Raw genomic sequence first — 18,144 nt, 5'->3', positions numbered from 1 at the left:
CTAAAGATCACGTAACATCACGTAACAGGTAGTAACGGCATTGAAATCACTTAACATCACGTAAAGACTTGTCAGGCGACTAAACATCAGGTAATAACTAGTCACGTGACTAAAATCACGTAACATCGCGTAATTATTAGTCACGTGACTAAAAATCGCGTACCATCACATAAGTCACGTGACTCAAAATCACCTAACAACGCTCACGTCACTCAAAATAACTTTACATGACGTAATTAGTCAAGTGACTAGAATCATGTAATGTAAACTACTCGCATGACTAATCACGCAACATCACGCAACGTCTAGTGATGGGACTAGGATCACGTAAAATTTCGACACGTGACTAAAATCACGCAACATCGCATAATAGCTAGCGGCGTGATATGTTCCAGCCATAAATCATGTAACAGCTAGTCACATGACTAAAACCACATCACACGTAACAGGTAGCCACGTGACATGTCTAGTCAAGTCGAGCCATAATTAGTACTACTAGCAAAAACTTACCATCTCTACCAAAAGCTTGGCATTACTAGCAAAACTTAGCTAGGTCAAACACTAGCTACGGCTCTATACCAGCCTTGTGCCACTACAGCATGCTGTGCAATTTTTGTTAGAACACAGTGCGTAGAATTCGAGCGTGAGGTTAAAGCTTTCTACCGCTTCACCTTCAAACAAAACAGAAAAGCTTTATTGCATCATTGCACCCGATACAAAGCCTAAAATAACCGCGGCACTTACTTCAACGTCTTGTTGAAGGGCTGGCGCAGATCGAGGAGACTGTTTTTGTAGTTGTTCTCAATGACCTTCTCCAACATTCTGACAAACGGTTCACGACGCCCAAAATCGCCAAGCTGAAATCAAGGGACGCATATAAAGGCGCCGCCAAAACAGTTTACGGAGAGCATTGTTGGCTCACGTGTCTGTAGAGGTGTTCCAGAAAGTCGGTGTCCAGCATCCACTCTGGGTAGCCGATCTTGGGCGTCATATTCTTCAGCTATAAATCAGAGAAAGAACTCGATTGCCTTTCTTTTTAGTTTTTTTTATGACGCACAGTAACCGTTAACTTTCGAGAACAATAGTACTAATGGATAGTTGGGTGGAGAGATGCGTGCGTACGTACGTACGTAGAGTACTCACGGATTGAAACATGAAACTTTAGGGCTAAGTAATGCACGTCCTCTCGTTTCGAGCGTCTATAGTTCGTGTCGTATCGGCGCAATTTTGACTGGAACACTTACATCAGCGACAACATTACCTTTAGCGGACAGATATGCAGCGACATGCAGCGCGGTTATCGTGAGCACGTGTTCATAGCAGTCGTATTTTGAAAACGATGTCGCGATTCAATCCGTGAGTATTGTACATACATACATACATACATACATACATACATACATACATACATACATACATACATACATACATACATACATACATACATACATACATACATACATGCATGCATACATACATACATACATACATACATACATACATACATACATACATACATACATACATACATACATACATACATACATACATACATACATACATACATACATACATACATACATACATCATGACAGATCATAAAAGAGCACAATGTAGCAGTCCGAGCGAGGTAGGACAACAGCCAGCACTTCAGTTTTACCTGTATAGCAACTCGTGAAAGTCTAGCTAAGCGTCAGCCTTCGCAACTTCAGTTTTTAAGAGATGCGCAGCAGTAAGTAAATGCTTCGGCTTAGAAGTAAACCATACTCACCAGGCCACACAGTCTACAAACGTCTCTTATTCAAAAATCTTGCCAGCAATAACAAAGGCTCGTAAAATCAAAACTAGCGCTAATAATAGTTTGAATACTATAGACGAACCTAATAATGCCATTCTGCAAAAGAAGTTTGCGCTTCCTTTCTTTCTTCTTTCTTGTGCTTCTCCAGAGCTGACAAAAATCACGCGAGCTGCTCTCTCAAGCTTTCTAAAGTACGTGACGCGGCAAAAAAATCTGCTCAGACAAACCAATTACGTTACATTATTCGACATTTCCAACTTAATGCGAATAACAAAGAGGTTGACGGGAGGATGGAGTGTTTAACTGTTGAGAAGTCGTCGAGCAAAGACTCGCCGGAGTCTACAAAAGTTGAGAAGCAGGCTTATTGGTATGGTATATTTTGCAGCGAAAGCTGTTACGAGATCATTTCACCGGCCGTTTTTGGCGCCGTAGTTGTCCGCCGCCGCCGCCGGTGTCCGTAACCGGTATCGCTCGAAATAAGAAAAAAAACGAAATAAGAAAAAAATTCCAGGATGGAACGAGGTTCGAACCTGGGCCCTCTGCGTTGCGAGGTTTGCAACTGCTTTGCAAAAAGGTCCTATACAGGCTTCATGTCGGGAAGGAACCACATTAGCATATGCAATATAGCGTGGTAGAAGAGTAAAATAAGCACCAAGCGTCGCACAACGCAAATTTTGTAACAAGGCGTCACACAATGCGAATTGCGCAACGAGTAGGTTGTTGAATGCTTCGAACCCATTACAAAGGGCTCTGCCATAATTCTTCATCGTCATCAGGCACAGCATCAACAAAGTGCGCATAATGCCTTACATGCGTTTAGCAGGTACCAACGCTCTCCGTAGAATGACGAAAAATGGCACAGTGCCTGCTGCCCTACTTCTCAAAAATTACAATGATTTAGAGCGTAGTTGGTACCTCGCAAGTGCATATAAGGCATATAAGAATGACGAAAAATGGCACAGTGCCTGCTGCCCTACTTCTCAAAAATTACAATGATTTAGAGCGTAGTTGGTTCCTCGCAAGTGCCCATAAGGCTTCCATGATCCATTTCCTCAGGGTCTCAATAAAGTTCTTTCCTCCCTCTTTCTCACGTTAATGTGTGTTATATATAGCGTGGTGGGAGAGTGAAATAGCTACCGGGTGTCACGCAATGCGAATTACGTAACTAGCCGGTCGTTTAAAGCTTCCAACTCATTACAGAGGGCTCAGCCATAAACCTCCATCGTCATCAGCCACCGCATCAACAAAGGGCACATGATGCCTTACAGATGTGTAGCGTGTACCTCGTTTCTCCACAAAATGACGAATAGTGGAGTAGCCGGTGCTTCCCAACTTCACAAAAATTGTTATTTATGGCGTAGTGGGTACATTTCTAGTGTATGTGTATTGTAGCCCCAAGAGAGCTTAACGGGCTCTATAAACGCCGCTCTTCCAGCTTTCGCTGTGACTGTGCTGCGGTTTCAGCGCAGGCCTGGCGTTTTTTTTTTTATCACTACGGTAACGCAAGGAAACAGGACACAAGATTAGCGTGTGTCGTCAGGCGCCTTTCTTGTGTCGTCTTTTTAAGCCACCATGGTAATAAAGAAAATCCAGTGCTAATGTAGTTCTTGTGTAGCGATTGGTGTAGATCTAAATCCTACGCTAAATGCAGCTGAACCCTGATGAAGTGCGTAGCACGGGCACCCAGCAGTTCCCGTTGCGCTGTTGGTCTCCCTCCATGAAGGCTCTCTCGCAGGAGTTCGTAGCACCGGCGCCGGAGAAATGTCGGTGGGAGGAGCACTCGAGTGCTTGGCCATGCGGTGGCGCGCTCTCTTGGGCGGCACGGGTGTTAGCCACAGGTTTTCGATGCGTTTTTAGCGATTTTAAACACATTATTTTGATTACTTGTTGGTTATTTCTGTTAATATTATTATCCCAGACCTTGTTCGTTTATTTTGACATGGTTTTGAGCATTGCTAACCCTTGTTTATGCCTGTACTGCCCACTTGATATTGAGCGCGATCCCGCCACATGAGATCTGTGGATGGGCCAGAAGCCGGGCCCCTCAAGTGCTACGCACTTAGAAGTCGCTGGAGTCAGCGTTCCTACAAGAGAACTTGTTTTCGTACGGTCAGGTCCTGTTAGCGACGTGAACAGCGCGTGACACACACAAGGACGGGTAACCGACGAGGACTAGCGCTGTTCTCGCCGCTAGTCCTCGTCGGTTACTCGTCCTTGTGCGTTTCACGCGCTGTTCACGTCGCCATGGAATACCAACTAGCCCGATCACAAACCTTGTTCCTGTTAGCGAAACGCTGCCTGCAGTGACACTATCTGTTCAATTCTTCTTCAGGCCCTAATTTATTTGCGCTCCGCTGACTGTTATAAATCAGATAACTCTACTTCGTTTACGAGACTTCAAAGACCGACGCAGTCTGAATAGCCTATTTGGTGCTTTCGACAGCACCAGCAGCTGTAAAAAACGCCAGGCCTGCGCTGAAACCGCAGCACAGTCACAGCGAAAGCTGGAAGAGCGGCGTTTATAGAGCCCGTTAAGCTCTCTTGGGGCTACAATACACGTACACTAGAAAGGTACCCACTACGCCATAAATCACAATTTTTGTGAAGTTTGGAAGCACCTACTAAGCCATTATTCGTCATTCTGCGGAGAAGCGAGGCACCAGCTACACGTCTGTAAGGCATTATGTGCACTTTGTTGACGCGACGACTGATAACGATGAAGCATTATGTCTCAGTCCTTTGTAATGGGTTGGAATCATTAAACGGCCCACCAGTTATGTAATTTGCATTGGGTGACGCCCGGTCGCTATTTCCCTCTCCCGTCATGCTGTATAACATACGTTGACTTGGGAGAGAGACGGGGGCGGGGGCGAAGAACTTTACTGAGACCCCGAGGAAATGGATCATGCGCTTATGAGCTTCCTTGGCAACCGATACAAATGCACTTGCGAGGAACCAACTACGCTCTAAATCATTGTAATTTTACTGAGATCCCGAGGAAGTGGATCATGCGCTTATGGGCTTCCTTGGAAACCAATACAAGTGCACTTGCGAGGAACCCACTACGCTATAAATCATTGTAATTTTTGAGAAGTAGGGCAGCAGGCACTGTGCCATTTTTCGTCATTCTACGGAGAGCGTTGGTACCTGCTAAACGCATGTAAGGCATTATGCGCACTTTGTTGATGCTGTGCCTGATGACGATGAAGAATTATGGCAGAGCCCTTTGTAATGGGTTCGAAGCATTCAACAACCTACTCGTTGCGCAATTCGCATTGTGTGACGCCTGGTTACAGAATTTGCGTTGTGTGACGCTTGGTGCTTATTTTACTCTTCAACCACGCTATATTGCATATGCTAATGTGGTTCCTTCCCGACATGACGCCTGTATAGGACCTTCTTGCAACGCAGTTTCAGGCACCGGCATGGCTCAGAGGTTGAATACTGGGCTCCCACGCAGAGGGCCCAGGTTCGAACCTCGTTCCATCCTGGAATTTTTTTCTTATTTCGTTTTTTTTTTCTTATTTCGAGCGATACCGGTTACGGACAACGGCGGCGGCGGCGGCGGCAGCGGCGGCAGCGGCAGCGGCGGCGGCGGCGGCGGCAGCGGCGGCAGCGGCGGCGGCGGCGGCGGACAACTACGGCGCCAAAAACGGCCGGTGAAATGATCTCATAACAGCTTTCGCTGTAAAACACACGTAGGAATGATCGCACATCAAAGACAACCTTGCGACTGGAAAATACATTTCGTGAATGAAATATTTCGCTTTCCAAAGCTGTTCATGAACCGAACCGTAAGCTCCACTTAATTAGGTTTCTTTTGTTTTCCTTGTTGAGAAACACGTGCATCAGCCGATTATCGAGCAAGTACACGAATGTCTCTTACGGATTTTCTACAGAATTCCGACGGGGTCATGTGCCAATATCACAATATCCAGGTGTTTTTCTACAGATTCCTTATGTGATCTGATCCCAATACTACAAGGTCCAGTGTCCTTCGCAATTTACCATCCGATAACCTTCTCTACCGAATCTCAATGTGATCATATGCCACTGTTAAATATAGCTTTCAACAGCTTCTACAGAATCTAAATATGATGACATCTCACATTCCACTAACGGGTATTGCAATATCCATGACGCTGTCATGCGCTTCTCGGCCCGACTTGCCTTGCTCATCAGGATTTGTAAGAATGCGCTTCTTAGCTTATATTGCAAATGCATGTCATACCTTTTGTTCCGCTTTTTGTTTAGTTGATTTATCCATCAGCTTAATTCTTCTCAACCTTTCTTGAAACGTGCGCTTCATATTCTCCACAAGTTTTTCTACCTTGAATGAAGAGACGAGAATAAACAAAAAAAAAAACAAATTTCTGAGTTCAACATTTCTCGCGCTTTCTGAGACTGTTCAGGCGCTTACAATCCGATGCCAGAACACGCAAAACAAATTGACTTTCTTCAGCAAGAATTTGCTAGAGTAAGTGATAAGTTGGGTCCCCGGCCTACCAGATATTCTAAGCAGCCGTTCACGAAGAATTTCACGGCAACAGTTTTACGCAAAATGCCAACGAGTAGTTGACTGGCAGTAGAGCGTTTGAACGCTATGCTGCCATTCATTAACGCATACTGCAACGCGTGCATATTGTGGTATGAAACGACGAGGACGGCTTCCCGTGCCATGTCATTTGCGCCAATGATGTGCTGTCTCACACGTCACGACCGAGATGACCGGATGACTGTCAAACGCAGATGAACAGACGATGACGTCTGTTAATCTACGTGTTCAGCTTGTGGCTATCGTACACGTAGAAATGCGTTAGCCTGACGAAGGGAACGCCACCAGCAGTGCTTCGTCGGTGTCCGCGAAGCGGAGCTGGTTGAATTTTTTTGTCAGCAAGTATATTGCGTTCGATCGCTGTATGAACTGGTCCCCAATGCACCATGACCGGTTCGTTTGATGCATACTATGATTGGCTGTATACTTCGATGTTTGGAGTCCACCTAAGGAAGGCCTTTCAGACAAGTTCTGTGAGAGACAGTGTGCGTATCGGAGCGTTGTGTGAAAGACGAAGACGGGAAGCAGCATCACGGTGTGTGTGAGATGCCAACACAACGCATTGGATCTTCTGCCATTCCTCTCAAGGCGAAAGCGTTAAAGCGCCCTGCAACACTTTTCCAAGTAATGTCCGTGAGATCATAAGCTCTTCATTAAAAGAGTTTATGCCCTCACCGAACGCGGAAATTGAACATCCGCGTCGGCTTCAACACGAGTGATGCAAAAAATTATCATCACGTGTTGAGGTCGCCATGTGGCCTCACCACGTGATGATGTTTTACATCAGTCATGATGGCGTCGGGGTGATGTCAAATAACGTGACGTCACATAATGACGTCTGCACATCAGATAATGGTTTAGTAGAAAGTGGGTTGATCCCGTAGGCACTGCAAAACCCAGTGAGGTGCAAGAAGGAAGAAACAGGAGAGAAAGCAAAGGCAGGCATGTTAACCATTCTAAAAAGCTGGTCAGCTACCCTACTCTGGGGAAAGCAATAGGGAACTTAGAAAGCTAGAGCTAGAGAGAAAGAGAGAGAGAGATTGCAGTGACTGCGATCCCTGAGGCAGTGCAAAACTACGTAAAGTGCCGAAAGCTTTCCGGGGGGAGGGAGGGGTGGAATCAATACAATCTACTGAGAAGAAAAAAAGCGAGAGAAAAACGAAGAGGAAAGGGAGGTAGAGATTAACCAAGCTAAAAGACGAACATGGCTTTCGCCTTCGATTTGTCTTAGGCGAATGCATTAGGGACGGTGCGAAGTCTCTTGTAAGCAGGATGAACATGCTCACGTCTTCCTTCGCGCGCGCGCTGAACTTCTTCATGACGTAGACACGACCGACGACTTCTTTCATTGCGGATGAAATCAGCTTGACGCAAGTCTTCCAGAGCGGAGGCTCCTTCATCAGCCCCGTGGAGGCCTTGTTGAAGTCGAGCTTGGCTTCGCGGAATCGCTTGGAAGCGTGGCTTGCTCTCAAGAGCACCGCTCGCCAACCCATGTAGTTGAACAAAGCCCGCCTGCATGCAGCGGTGAAAATTACGTTAATAACAATTCTATCAAAACCGGGGAAGGCTAGTTGTGGTATTAGATGCGTTGCTGAGTCATGGCTGTGTTCTGTTAACGTGAGACTTCCTTCTCGTAAAGGTTTCGCCAAGTCCAAAAGTAACGAAACGGGCATGTGCGCGTACGTGTATTATTATTCTCACGTTATGCCACGCGGCACCACAAGCGAAAACAAAAGCATTCTCCTAAACTCTCCGCTGAGGTATCTCCAGGTTGTGCTTTAGCATACTTTGGTGTTAATTATAACGATGGAAAAACTGTAGCGGCCTCCTTTCATTCGGTGCCGACTGATGACGCTATTACTTTTGGGAGCAGAACAACAGCGCCCTAATCTTTCTCTGCGCCAACTGTATGGTGCCGCCACTAGTGGCTGCAACTGTCCTGTCCTTTCTTTTGCACCAGCTCTATGATATGACTCTATAACTCTGCTCGCCATCATGGCTACGAGCTGCGCTGACTAACACTCCCAGTTTCAAATGCACAGATATACTCCATAAAGTGAACGGGAGGACTACCTCCGTCATAGCTCAATTCGGACGCGTTATTCGAAGGTTGCAGGTTCGGTCCCTGATCACGGCAAGTTGTCTTTTCGTCCACTTTAATTTCTTCCCATTTATACCCCAATTAGAACAAACAACGTCCCCTATACTTTCCTTGGCTTGATTGTCTGTCGGTTCACATTAAGGTTTAACCTATGATACAGTTACTTGTGGCAAAAATCACTTTTTCTGCGTGGCATAGTTGCTTGTTGTGGAAACTGCAGTGTCCTGCGTTCTTCTCATTTTATTTCTCTGGAAATACTTCTCTCTGAAAACGTAAGCCCAGGACGCTTACCTATTGATCATAGAAAGATGAGATGCCGCAAAGTTATTCTGCGACACAGTTAAATACCGATCTAACGAAACGGTGTTTTACGACGTTGCCGATATAAAGAAGAAATTTCCATAACCCTGGCAGGCAGCTGTAGGGTTCAATGCTGTCATAAACGTGAATTAACGAAAGTAACCAACCCGATTTAACAAAATTTTCCCTCAGGTAAATGAACAAAAAAAGCAGTGATTTTCAAATTCTGACGCAAACGAGTTTTTCCTGACGTGTGCGCTCTAACGTTATACGCCGCGCCAATACGCTGGGGCGGCGGTGGCTGCATTCGTTATTTCATGATTTATGCGAGTGACTGCGCTGATCGTCTCCTCGCAACTTGCTCGCTCAGCCGGTTCGCATCATAACTGCATTCGTTCTCCGCGTCTTTGCATATCAGCATCCTGTCACAGCTTCACGTGACCGTACACCGAACCTGCATCGCCTGAACATACAGCCGCCCATGTCAGGGGGACATCGGAAGTGAAATCAACTGAAAGGAACTTAAGGTCGGTTTGGGCGAAAAGGTTGCTTTCGAAAAACGGCAGCCCCAACGCTAACGAAAAATGGGGTTAATGTTAGACGAATGCCTATGTCACCAACCGAGAATTAGTTACGCAAAACCCTCGGTGCCCTATTATAAAACTGACAATTATAACCAACACAAAGAAAACACAGGTTGCCACAAACTTATTTTTTAAAATTTCATCTGAACCGCCAATACATTCCCTCACCTTTTGCATCGTAAATTCACGAGGCGTTTTCTTGTGTTGGGTGAACCACCATCTTCTTTTCTTTTTGTAAAACTTGATGAAGCGTTATTTCTTTGTGTTCCTTTCTTCCTTTCTTTTCTTGCCTACTATCTGCCACCTGCTGACTGAGTGTACATGGTTTTGAACTACAGTCTTTGAAACACTGTTACTTTACATGGCACCCGCGCCGTCAGCGTGTTATGCTTTCTTGTATTAATAACGCTGAGCAAACATTTATCCGTGCAGTAGATGTCCTGGGCCCCTGCTTTCATTTCTTCAGATACATCAAGTTCATTTAACGAATGGTTTACTCGACAGCCCCAAAATAATTACGGCTGGACTCACGTGCTCGCTGTCTTCAAGAACTTTGTTGCTAAGGCGAAGTAGCGCTCGGCCATTATGCCCACTGGTTCCTTCTCGGTCAGCGTAATGTTCACCAGCGTGAACTCCAGGTTCAGAAGGTCAAGCAGCGGCAGCTGAAAACAGAAGCACCACAGTTAGCTAAACCTGAGTCTTGACACGACAACGGTGTCTTATAAGTACTACCTCCAGGATGGCGAGCGCCAGCCTGTCCTTATGAATATGCAGGGTGTCCTAATTATCCCGCAGCACGATTTTTAAAAAGAGGAACGGCGTTACGCGAAGCAAAGCTAGTACATATTGTTCCCAGTACACTAGAGTAGCCACTACTATTTTTTTCGTTGAGTTTAAACAATTAGTCATAATTATATTTAGAGCTCGACAAGTAGTTAGCTAATTATCAAAATGTCATTAGGATGTATTCACAGTTAGAACCCACAGCTCCCAGGTTGTTCATCATAGTTTTTTTGTTAATTTCTACCGACATTCTTCACTATCACATACTCAAGAGATAAATAGACTAATACAGAACGGCATTTCTCCAGTTGCCAGAATTCCCCGGTAGTAGTCCGACCTGGTTTCAGTGCGTGCAGTCTGTCTATTATCAAAGTTATTATTTCGATTTCATGATCCGAAACCTAATTTTAAAAACAAAACTGCGCTAATAAATAAATTTCCTCGCAAGGTTTTTTTTTCATATTCTTGAAATATGCAAAACCTTCGCAAACAATCTAGAGCACAAAAATACTATCGCATGATTCCCGCTTAGCCAAACGGTCGGAAGGCCTTCTGTCATGAATGCCATGACTATTTCGGTCAAACCGTTTAAAGTTTCTTTATTATTGTCTTTGCTCACATACTTACTCCTCGAAACTTTCTCTCCAGCTCTCGTAGTGTTGCCCTCTTGTAGAGTCGAAGAACGTCCCGTCTCTCCTCCTTAGAGGCAGTCATCTGTCACGTAATGGAAATCGCCAGTGTTTACATCATTGAATGCCTCAAAAAAATGGCTACGTTCCCTTCATTACCGCGGACTGTCAACTCGGGCGCATATCCCTTACGGGGTAACTGTAGGCTGTAGACAGTGTCCCTTACGGTGTAACTGTAGAGAGTAAGCGAAAGCTTACATATTCTTCAAGAAAGCAACTAGGCCTTGTTGGTAAGATAACATACGGAAATAATGGCTTAGCGCATTAGCAGCACAGGAACGAGAAAAGATACGCGCGCTACTAATATACGAAAGACGGATTGTAGCCACCGCATATCAACATGACGTCTTCGGGAAGAGCCCACCGCGGTGATACAGTGGTTGCGGTGCTCGGCTGCTGTCCCGAAGGTCGCGGGTTCGACCGCGGTCGCGGCGTTCGCATTTATGTAGAGACGAGATGCTAAATCCCCGTGTACTGTGCGATGTGAGTTCTGTTAAAGAACAACAGATGGTCGAAATTTCCGAAGCCCTCCACTACGGCGTGCCTCAATCATATCGTGGTTTTATCACGCAGAATGCCAAATATTACTATTGTTACCTTCAAGAAGACGATTGCTGCGCGCACAAAAGGCATAAGTCCGCGCACGGCATGTGGTCACAGCAATGACCGTCACGAAGGATGAGGGATCTTGACTTTGACATATGGAAGGGCTGTTTGTGCTAAAAATAAACAAGGGTAGAAATTCGGCTTTGTTCCATGGCAACACACGGAAACAACTTGTAGCGCCTAAGCACCACGAAGACGATAACGGAGAGACACAACGCGTGGGCTAACCATTTCCTTGTAGCCATTTGCTTGTGTCGAGCAGCATAACGCAAGCTAACCGCTACAGGTGAGAGCCCACTGCTAAAGGCTAAAGGTCAGCGCGGTGTCGTTCCTTCGCCTTTCATGGTTAGTTTGCGTGCGTTGTGCTATTGACCGCAAGAAACGATAGCTGGCCAAGGCTTGCAGCCGTAGCTGAGACAGCGCACACGAAGCAACCAGTCACCTCGGTCTGATGCGCCTGTACAGTCGCTTCAAAGCCCTACCCGTCGACAGCTCTCAATCACGCTCCGCCGCAAAAAGCAGGGATGCGCACGCTCATTCCTTCCACCAACCTCACAAGCTCGAGTCCCAACACCCCTCCCCCTATGATGTCACAGATTAATACCCTTCCTCGCTCTTCGCGCACTAGAATCAATTCTCCTTCTATATATACAGCCATCGCTCGCGAAGAAGGCGCTCACTCGCGCATTGTTTCCCTCGCATCCACATTGTATGGCGCGTGCGGAGCGCCATGGGCTCTTATTGCACGTGTACTTTAAACGAAACATCACGGCAACGGCCACGCCGACGGCAAACTTTCGCTTGGTGCGTCAGTTTAGTTGCAATAAGATAAGATTGCCCCGCCACGGTGGTCTAGTGGTTATGGCGCTCGACTGCTGACCCGAAGGTCGCGGGATCGAATCCCGGCCGCGGCGGCTGCATTTTCGATGGAGGCGAAAATGTTTGAGGCCCGTGTACATAGATTTAGGTGCACGTTAAAGAAACCCAGGTGGTCGAAATTTCCGGAGCCCTCCACTACGGCGTCTCTATTATATCATATCATATCATATTAATAATTGAATTATTAATAAGATAAGATTACTGCGATTTGAAATCCCGTACGAACAAAAATGAGGTGCGCGCGGGAACACGTAGCACACAGAGGTTAAGGCAAAACTTCACATACTTGATAGACGATAAGCTGCAACAATAAAATTGACATTGGGCACGCGGTACTACATTTCAGCTGATTTTACGAGCTAGTAGTAGCTGATTTTATTGCCTTACCTTTGCTAGCTGGCTCTCGAAAGAAAATATTTCTTCTGAGAGGTCGCTCACAGTAGCAGGCTTCAATTTGGGATTCATGACACTCAGCGCAGTTCTGATCAAAGCCTTGTAAGCGTGCACGCTTCTTTTGTACTTCTTCTTCTTCGGTTTCATGAGCTCGTTTCGTCCAATGAGAGAGAAGCCGATTTGGTCAAACTGTAAACAAGTACATGATGTTGTTACAAACTCTAAGAAAAACAGGTCTACTTGGAGCGCCTTTGTGCCACGCAACAACAACCGTTATCTGGCTAGCTTGCGTTTCCATCCTAAAAATTGTGCGCTCACTGCGGACCCGTTAAGAATGCTATGTCACGTTACTAGCGAATCGTTTGTGAGTGAAAAGTACTACGCAAGCGGCGATGAAGCAAGTAAAGCACTCGAGATACACGACAATTATTGTTGAGTAGCAAAATACGCCCCCCTCTTTCTAGCGTGCACACTAACATATTGTCATCTTTATGGGCGTTAAAACGATGTTTGGTTGTCCTAGGGTTGACCGCTTCTGGTGTAACGGGCAAGATCGGATCCTGGTCAGTAACAAATGTAATTTTCTTGGTTAACGACTCACCATTGCAAGTAAAATTGGTTATGCCTGTCAACAGACTGTGAAAAAGTAAAAATAAATTTTAACAGCTATCGTTGCCAATTTCCCGCATCTTTATATGCCGACCAGCTCGTCAGAATCACTACGAAGCGTTCAACGGCGTCTTTTCTCTTCGTACATGTAGTTTAGCAAGCTGTTGAGTGTAATAAAATATTTTAATAGCCGCAAAGATAAGAGTGTTACTCACAGGACAACGTGACGTGGTGTAAATTTTTGGAATGCATAGACGAGTTGTCAAAACTATTGGGACACCACTGTTTTTTTGCAGCGATACCAATGACCTAATCTAGCTGGAAGTAACAGCTGAATCAACAACTCATGTATACACGTTCATCCAAGGCACGCGTAAATTTTACGAAGGCAGCTTTGAATCAACGTTCGGAGACTTAAAGGTAATCTACCATGGGCATCCGACGTGGTTACCTGGCGACTCCAGCGGTGCGCTGTAAGAACGAGGATGCCGGTTCGATTCCCTGTTCTAGTCCCTGTATTTCAATTTGAAGAATATCACTCTGCGTATCGCAAGAACTACGGCAGATTGAAAGTATTTGAACTTGAGGCTATGTAGCTACGAGGCGCTCCGGGGACGAAGCTTTTGTACAGATTCCATGCTCCTTAAATTGTTTTCGCATAATGCGCCTATAAGTGTTTTTTTTTTTTTCTGCTGTAATCTATTTTCTCTACGCAGTTTGGATTTCTTTGCTGCCATAACTGTGGGTAGCTTTCCTTATTAAACACGATTCCAATTGTCTGCATTTAAGAAGATAGTGCAATCTCCTCTATACTTTTAGCCGGGACAGGGAATGACAGTGAACGGTACTGAAATTTCAATATGATGTATTATGCCACGAAATCATACTAAACTTTTGACAAAATGTACAAGTCAGCCTGCATTGAAACGAAAGTATTGTCGTCCGTTCGTTATTTATTTATGATATAAATTTTAATAACAATGCTTGTTGCAAAATACACGTGATGACTCCAGTAAAGTTACTGCAACATCTCCCCCTGATATCATAAATCTCGGCAATGTATGACCGAGACGAGTAATTTATAAAATAAGAAGTGTAACCCGCGTTGCGCTTATAGGAAAAAAAACAAAGAAGCAATCACGAATGATTACGATACTGTCTAACGCGAACACTGAACTCAACTGTTTAGGTGTTCTGTTTTTGCCATGTTATGCATCTTCGAAACGGGCGGCGCAAAAACAAGGACAAAGGAAAGACTACACACCACAGAGCGCCTTCTCACAACTGACTTTATTAAAAAGAACATACACTATTTAAACCTTCACCAAGTATCACGTGCTCTTACATCATTGATAGCCGACAGGATACATAAACATGTGTTGCTGTAGAGATTAGAAACAGTTACGAAACCATGATCACATGTACACTTTTTTCTATGTGATGAAACGATTGAGGAAACAAATTTCATCGTCATGCAGTGCTATTGATGGCATGCTTACACATAGATTGTCTTTTTTGTTAATGTGATGAGCCTCAACAATGCCTCTAGTAGCTTGATTGTTATGCCTGAAAAAACATATGGTGTTGTGAAAGTTGGGGTGTATCTGTGTTGTGCACAGTGTCGAGCAACGTGCGAGTAGTCATTTGCCGTCCAATGAACGCTTGTGTTCGGACAGCCTTACATTGAGGCAACGACCAGTTTGTCCAATGTAAACATGACCGCAGGAAAAAGGAAGCTGGTATACAACTCCCATTACGCAAGGCACAAACGGTGACGTGTGCCTTACAGTGCAGCCTTTTTATTTTGTCATACCTGAACTTTTTTCTGCCAGTTTCCTTTCAACTATGCCACAAATGCTATTCATTTGGGGGGGGGGGGGGCAGAAGAAACAACATTTATCTTATACCGACCAGCTACATTTTTGAGCGCATGCGACAGCTTATGTACATACGGAATTACGGTGATTTTTTCTTTTCTTACGGACTTATCTTTGGTGAGCGTTCCTACTTTTACACGCTTCAGGAGCCTCTGCACATTCGCCCTGATAGCACTTTCTGGAAAGCCTGCCACTCTTAGACGCTCAATTTGTTTCACACAGCTTTCGGCGGTATTGTGGAAACAGGATTTGAACAGGGATGAAAATAGTAATGAAAACGATATGCCATTTTTTACGACTTTTGAATGAGCTCATTTGAAGTTAAGAACTGGTTTTTCGGACCTTGGACTGTAATTCCAGCAAACATGATTGTCGGTTAGTTCACGCTTCACTTCTAGGAACCGTAATTCTTTATTCTGCGATACTTCATGAGCGAAGTTTAACCCGGAACCACATTTGTGAAAAACGTCGACGATGAAATTTGTTTCCTCAATCGTTTCATCACATAGAAAAAATGTACGTGTGATCATGGTTTCATAACCGTTTCTAATCATTACAGAAACACGTGTTTATGTATCCTGTCGGCTATCAATGATGTAAGAGCACGTGATACTTGGTGAAAGTTTAAACAGTGTATGTTCTTTCTAATCTTTCTAATAAAGTTATTTGTGAGAAGGCGCTCTCTGGTGTGTAGTCTTTCCTTTGTCCTTGTTTTTGCGCCGCCCGTTTCGAAGATGCATAACAAATTCCAACTTGCCCAGACATCAGTTCTTTTGCCATGTGTTGATGAAATGCGCATGCGTCAAGGCGACGCGGCGTGGCGTGAGTTGGGGTATAGAATGCTCGATTTTCGCGTCAACGTAACGTGGTGAACCTGGCGACACCAACTTCCGCCGCCGCTGGTTCACGCGAACGCTGCGCCTGACTATAAAGGGCCTTTAAGAGTCCGCTGCTAGAGCGTTCCACACACAAAGTGTCCCTTCGACTAACGCACGTCTTCTCCCAAGCCTCGCAGGTTAACCCACATTGTCGTGCCCGGCGTGCGCTAGAGGAATTCGTTGCGCTGTCGCAAGAAGCGCGAGCAGGCTCGAGGCATTGCAGACGCTAACATAGCGAATTGCGAGCAGGCACGAGGCATTGCGGACGCTAATACAGCGGCTCGCTGGCTCTCATGGTGGAAAACTACTTGGGGCAGTCTCTCTTTCACTCTCTTTCGTCCTCGTTCGCTCTATCGGTTGCGCCGACAACGGCGACACCGCTCAACGCAGGAACGGGCGCCTAAGAGCTGCGCTCTAAAAAGCACGAACCTTTTGAAATTCATCGTTGACTGCTTCAAACACCACAAATTCGACACGAAACAGGAAGCATGCTTTACAGCGTGACCCGCCGCACTCGTGTAGTGGTTACGGTTCTTGACTGCTCACCCGAATGTCGCGGGATCTAACCACGGCCGCGGTGGCCACATCTCGATGGAGACGAAAGGCTATAGAGGCCCGTGTGCTTAGATTTATGTGTACGTTAAGGAACGCTGGGTAGCCGAAAATTCCGTATCCCTCCACTACGGCGTCTCTCGTAATGGTATCGTGCTTTTGGGACGTAAAACCCTGCGATGTATTATTATATTTACAACGTGACTGTTGTATTTCAATGCGGAGCAAAGTGTTTCCGAACGTCACCGAAATTCCTATGAAGTGAGCTTACCTGAATAATGTTGCGTGAAAGGTCTTTCGTGTCTCTCGTCACGCTCATTCTGAACAGCGGTGTCATACCGGTTTTGAGCAGCACCGCTTTGTAGTCGCCAAATTGCTTCTTCTTTTTGCTAACAAGGGGCCACTCCTCGAAACCGTCTTCTGCCAATATTGCCTTCAGGTCGTTCAGACTTCGCCGGTCGGGGTTCTCTGTTATACGAGAGAATTGGGGACCATCAGTCATCTACAGAACATATGTCGACAGCATTCGCTCGAACACTGCATTACCGAAGCTCATTCATTTAAGTTTTATGGTTTATAGTGACACAACATAGGCATAAATTATCCGGACACAAACACATGCGTAAAATTGTTTTTTGTTCATATTTGTGTCCACGCGTTCTGCAGACGTGCTCGCAAGCTTCGGCAAGGACTTTCACAGAATAAACTGTCCCTACTTTCGCAAGGACACGTAAACAATCAATCCTGGGGAGGCACAAACATGACCTCGCGAATGAGACGTGTGAACAGAAAGATAAGCAAACGTCCGCAAGGTCTTTCAAAGAATAAATTAACTGTTCATACGTGCGCAAGGACGTATAAACAAGTCATCCTGTGGACGTACAAATTTGACCTTGAGGACGGGGTGCGTGGACACCGAGATGAAAAAACGTCAGTAAGGACGTCTACATGACGGACTGTTTACGCGTCCTTGCGAACGTCTTGCAGTCCTCCGTGTGCGTCTTGTGGTTCATCCGACACTACAGTTGAACACCGTCAATGTAGACGCGTATGCTAGTTAATATGGCATAGTCTTCGGGAGGCAATGGCTCTATGGATGCGGGCAAAAAGTTTAGACCCCCCCTTGTATCACTTAAACGCTTTCTATTAGACTGACCACGTTCCCTGTGCAGCATACACCGCTATTGAAAAATAGTACATGACTCTCGAACATTGCCTACCTTTGAGTGTATGCGCTTGTCGAAGCGACCAAGGGCCATTTTGGCTTACAAACTAACTTTATGAAATTGCGATGGCCAGCCCGTTTGTAGGGCATCCTTCTCGTGTATTTCTTTTGGCTTCGCTACTTTACCCATGTGTGTGTTCAGTGTTAAATTCCTTATTTTTTATGCTTTCTTTTTTTCTCTCTTTATCCCCTTGCTATATCTCTTCCTCCCAAAAGAGTAGCCAGGTGTAGCGCGCCTTTCGGTGGCAGTTGTCAGGCGGCCCTCTCTATTCCCTTTTGTACATACGTTTCTGTTTCGGTATCGCAACACTAGTT

The 18,144-nt window shown here is 45.4% G+C and overlaps 1 protein-coding gene across 1 annotated transcript in view; it reads right to left on the bottom strand.

Moving 5' to 3' along the window:
* Positions 1–18,144, bottom strand: part of LOC119405626 (neprilysin-4-like) — a 147,102-nt gene that overhangs the window by 51,185 nt on the left and 77,773 nt on the right. The window contains exons 6-13 of the mRNA XM_049419466.1: positions 16,876–17,072; positions 12,683–12,877; positions 10,749–10,835; positions 9,870–10,000; positions 7,640–7,865; positions 6,030–6,128; positions 923–1,000; positions 745–857 (exon numbers count right to left, since the gene is read on the bottom strand). Coding sequence (XP_049275423.1) covers positions 745–857; positions 923–1,000; positions 6,030–6,128; positions 7,640–7,865; positions 9,870–10,000; positions 10,749–10,835; positions 12,683–12,877; positions 16,876–17,072 — 1,126 coding nt within the window. The remainder of the gene's footprint in view (positions 1–744; positions 858–922; positions 1,001–6,029; positions 6,129–7,639; positions 7,866–9,869; positions 10,001–10,748; positions 10,836–12,682; positions 12,878–16,875; positions 17,073–18,144) is intronic.

This window comes from Rhipicephalus sanguineus, chromosome 9 (assembly GCF_013339695.2).
Source record: "Rhipicephalus sanguineus isolate Rsan-2018 chromosome 9, BIME_Rsan_1.4, whole genome shotgun sequence".
Lineage (NCBI taxonomy): Eukaryota > Metazoa > Arthropoda > Arachnida > Ixodida > Ixodidae > Rhipicephalus > Rhipicephalus sanguineus.
The sequence above is the reverse complement of the archived record's forward strand: the minus strand, read 5'-3'. Positions and strand labels throughout refer to the sequence as shown.